At 47.2% G+C, this 5,000-nt stretch overlaps 1 protein-coding gene across 2 annotated transcripts in view; it reads right to left on the reverse strand.

Annotated features, from left to right (window-relative positions):
* LOC308158731 (far upstream element-binding protein 3-like) overlaps nt 1–5,000 on the reverse strand; it is a gene marked incomplete at its 5' end in the record, with an annotated part of 35,219 nt that overhangs the window by 10,252 nt on the left and 19,967 nt on the right. For both annotated transcript variants that reach the window (XM_080532423.1, XM_080532424.1), the window contains 3 exons: nt 2,482–2,617; nt 4,692–4,792; nt 4,978–5,000. The exon at nt 4,978–5,000 is cut by the window's right edge and continues 80 nt beyond it. In XM_080532423.1, coding sequence (XP_080388549.1) covers nt 2,482–2,617; nt 4,692–4,792; nt 4,978–5,000 — 260 coding nt within the window. The remainder of the gene's footprint in view (nt 1–2,481; nt 2,618–4,691; nt 4,793–4,977) is intronic.

The following is a 5,000-nucleotide window of genomic DNA, read 5'->3' on the forward strand; positions in this document are numbered from 1 at the left end:
GGTAACAATCCAATCACTGCTTTATAAATGAAAACCCAGTGATGCTGTCTAGGTATTGATAGTGGAGCCAACCAGATAAACTGTAGAAGTTGAGATGACGGGTGGAGTACCCAGCCTTAGCTATGAAACGTAATGCAGACCGATAGACAGAGTCTAGTAATGTAGAATGATAGACAGTCTAGTAGAATGATAGACAGCACAGGCGTTGCAGCATATATATATATATATATATATATATATAGAGAGAGAGAGAGAACGTTACGTTGCAGCATATATATATATATATATATAGAGAGAGAGAGAGAGAGAGAGAACGTTACGTTGCAGCATCTATATGCATTTATTGGTGGCGGGCCGCCACGAATGAATTTCCTCCGCCACTAATTGATTCAGTCCACTTTTTTTTTATTTTATATATATATATATATATAATCGGAACATTTTAGCTGATTAAAATATATCTGATCCTAGATCAGCGCTATAATGGATGTTGACTAAAAGTGCACCTAAATCCACGCCCATCTCTCTAACCGCTGATCCAAAATCAGATTAATGACATTAAACATTCAGTTGACGACGTGACACAAGGGCTACTCCTGATTATATGAAAAAAGACGAATATATAGGCTATATATTTATTTTATTATTATATGATTTGACGCCGGCATGATGATGACTCCGCGAAACAGCGGTGGCAGGGTTGCCAGATGGGATTTTACAGCCTAACCAGTCTATTACCGCTAAACCCAGTAGCCCATGTGATAACCCGGCCCATCTGGCAACCCTGCTTTTAACCTGCAAACGTTGCAGCTCAAAGTGCACAGCAGCGAGCGAGAGGTAAACATGGCAAGACAAAGTAAGCTTAATAATGACTTCATGAAACCAAGCTACAATGAGTCTGAGGAGAAGTCTGGCTCTAAAGAGATGGAGGTAGTGGCTCCTCCAGCCAGAAAGTCTCGAGGGTTCAGAGTTAAATGGAAAGAACATTTCCCCTGGCTGCGTTTAGATGGGGAAGGAAAAATGTTCTGCTCACCGTGCAAAAAATCGGGGAGGAATAACGGATTCACGAGAGGAGCAACGGATATGAGAATGTCTCACTGATCACAGGCGGTGCAGTGAGCACATATCGGCGGTCAGTTTGAGGCAACAGCAAACCGCTATGCAAGGCCACTGTGAGCAGGCTAATGAAACGGCTAACAATAAGCTGCACTCTCAGCTACAAGTTGCATTTCACATGGCAAAAAATGGCATCGCATGTCATCAGTATGGCGCGCGTTCAGCGCTGGACATGGCATAGCGCGCATGCGAATCATGAAAGCCTATTATTATATTTATTATATAGCTCGCATCTAATCGTATCGGATGAGAAAGACATTAAACGGCATATACTGTATAGGCTACACAACAGTAATCACCGCGACAAACAGCTATATTATATTTTAATATGATGACCGGAATATCTCACGTTTGTCCGGTAAATTGAAATCTTCCCGGACACGTTGACCGGCACAATTTTTTTCTAACGGAAACCGTGATATATACGTTACGTCGCCATAATCAAGCACAGATAAAAACAAGTCTGTTGGTGGCATTGTACAGACATTTATCACATTGGTCCAAAAGCCTCTGTGACCCCTCCCCCCCCCCTCCCCCCCTGTTTCTCATGCTAATCCAGCCGTGAGGCCCCCCCCCCCACGCCCCTGACCTGCTCCATTCTCCTCTCATTCCCGGACACTTGACATTTCTATTGGCTCCACTTGTATTCTAGGTTCCTCTTCCTCCCCCCCCGCCCTCCCCCTCCCCCCCAGCCTAAACACAAACAACGCCCCCCCACCCCCCCACAGCCACATAATGGTCAATGACTTTTAAATGGCAGGAGATGGAGAGACGGAAGGATAATGAGCTGACTGGTGGGACTCTATCACTGCTGGGGGGGAGGGGGAGGGGAGGGGCTGAGAGGGAGGGGGAGGGAGGATGGGGGAGGGAGGATGGGGGAGGGGAGGGGCTGAGAGGGAGGGGGGGGGGCTGAGAGGGAGGGGGAGGGAGGATGGGGGAGGGAGGCTGGCTGCCAACAACGCCATTATCAACCTCAGACAATTAATGTCACATTACTGCACACACATTATCCCCCTCATTAAGCACTTTACCTAGAGAGAGAGAGAGAGAGAGAGGGAGGGAGGGAGAGAGAGAGGGAGGGAGGGAGGGGGAGAGAGAGGGAGGGAGGGAGGGAGGGAACTAGAGGGAGGGAGAGAGAGAGAAAGAGAGGAAGGAGGGAGAAAGAGAGAGAGAGGAAGGAGAGAAAGAAATAGATAGGAGGAGAGAATGGCGGGGTGGGAGGAGGTGGAGGTGGGAGAATTTCAGGAGTGAGTGCGTGTGTGTGTGTGTGTGTGTGTACCCCTGGACGTGTGCAGACCAGAGCCAGCCGGCCACAGGAAGTGATGTCATACAGGAAGTGATGTCATACAGGACGTGATGTCATACCTTTGCCGATGACCAGGCCACACTTGTCAGCAGGGATGGTGTAGGTGAGCTCCTGCAGCGCCCCGGGGGAGCTCAGCCAATCACGGCCTCGACTCCGCCCCCGCGCCCCGGAGCTGCCCCCGAACCCGTCACGCTCCTACACACACACACACACACACACACACACACACACACACACACAGAGAGAGAGACACACACACACACACACACACACACACACATACACACACATACACACATACACACACATACACACACATACACACACACACACACACACACACACACACACACACACACACACAAAGACACACACAGAGAGAGAGAGAGAGAGACACACACACACACACACACACACACACACACACACACACACAGAGAGACACACACACACACACACACACACAGTGGTGGTTACAGGTGCGGTCAGAGGACCTGAGACCTACTGGGGCTGTAAGGACGCAGTAGGTCACAGATGTAGGCAGGTGCCTGACCATGGAGGCTCTGTAGGTGACGACCAGAACCTGGAAGGTAATTCTATATGTGATGGGGAGCCAGTGTAGGGACGCTAAGATGGGAGTGATATGACATGACTTTCTGGACCTGGTCAACAGCCTTGCAGCTGCATGTTGGACCATGTGTAGTCGGCCCAGGGTGGATGTGTCGAGGCAGGTGAACAGGGAATTACAGTCGTCCAATCAGGATGACACAAAGGCGTGAATGATCGTTTCTAACTCTGCGTGGGAAACCACAGACCGGAGCTCAGCAATGTTGCGCAGATGGAAAAAACAGGTACGTGTCAGTGACCTGACCTGATGGTCAAAGTTCATTTGCTGGTCAAAAATAACACCAAGGTTTCTAAGCTTAGAGCTTAATGTTGTTGAGAGAGACACACACACACACACACACACACACACACACACACACACACACACACAGAGGGGCCCCATGCATGTAGACATTTTTAACTACTTAATTTGTGTGTGTATATATGTGACGGGCTCCAGTCGAGTTGCAAAGAACTCGCAAACGCCAAAGGCTTCAAATCTGTTCTCAAAGTATTTCTGGTCAAAAACTGATTTTCGTTTTTTGTCATCAGACGCAACTTGAAGTTTTGAAGTACCCACTCGTTGTTTTTTCGAACAGTTTTACGATAGTTAAATACCTGTACGTAATCAGCAAAATAAGCTTATTTTTAGCCTGATTTCTGCCGGGAAATTCTCTGTTTTGGGAGGGGAGAAACTGGATCCAGGTTTTTTTTAGGGATGCACGATATGCATTTTTTCCAAACGATACCGATACCGATGTTTACCCGCTTCTCGTGGCCGATAACCGATATGATAACCGATATGAGAACAGATATAATTTCACAGTTGATAACCTGTAGTTCATGCACACCTGAAGGTAAGAAAGGCTATGTAGTGAGCAAAGATTGATGATTTAATATTCCATAGTGATCTCACCAAATCTAACTTACATCACTATTGTTAACACAACAAAGAGAACACTTCTGACTCTTCAAATGTTAATTTATTAAAAAAAAGGAAATACATTTCAACATTGTTGAAAATCACATCACACTCGCTAGTCAAGCCAAACTATTGCAATGGGTGAGTAATCCCCACTGCTACCTAGCTCGCTTGTTTGTTTACTCCAGAATTAGTTTGACCAGACTCGTAAGGTAATACTAACCCTCAGTTACAACTACCTTAATGCCTCCATAATAATAAGCTGGCTAATTAGCTACAGTAATAATATTGCTAGGTGATAATGTTAGCCATAGCTAGCTAACTTCTCTTTGAAAAGTCCATCTGACCCAGTGACTAACACTGACAGATATTGACAGCTGACAGCAATCTAGAGGGGGAGTGTTTGGGGGTGGGGTTAACCAGCTATTGTTACCGCCCATTACCTGCCTGTGTGAAGGTGTGAAAAAGTACAACAACTTTGAAGGCCGTTTTCTCAGGATTGTGATTTCAGGGTTAACAACTTTCAAATACTCATGTCGTCTTAATTCTTTTCCCGATTTCAATGTATGTCGCATCATTTGAAAGCTTACAATCTGTAGTTTAAGCACATGTAAAAAACAGACATTTTTCTGCCAAACCTTTGGCAAACTTTGCTTACTTGTTGCTCATTTCACTAGAACGTGTCACATATGTGTGTGTGTGTGTGTGTGTGTGTGTGTGTGTGTGTGTGTGTGTGTGTACCTGGGCGGTCTGGATGAGGTGGTTGATGAGGTGGACAGCGTGTTGACACCTGTCAGGCTGCCCCATCACCTGGGCCACACGCTCCGGGCTGATCCCATCATCTGGAGGGGGGGAGGGAGTGAGGGGAGGGGAGACTTGTTAAAACCAACAGAACCTTAAATCAAAGAGAGTCCCCTTTGTACAAATGTAACAACCCCCCCCCCCCAACCCCCGCCACCCCCCCCACCTGACCCCCGACCCCCCCACACACACACCCCCCCCCCCACACACACACACACCCCCCCACCTGGTTTGAACTGGACTCTGACT

Source organism: Nansenia antarctica (assembly GCF_963989245.1).
Source record: "Nansenia antarctica genome assembly, chromosome: 5".
Classification (NCBI taxonomy): Eukaryota; Metazoa; Chordata; class Actinopteri; order Argentiniformes; family Microstomatidae; genus Nansenia; species Nansenia antarctica.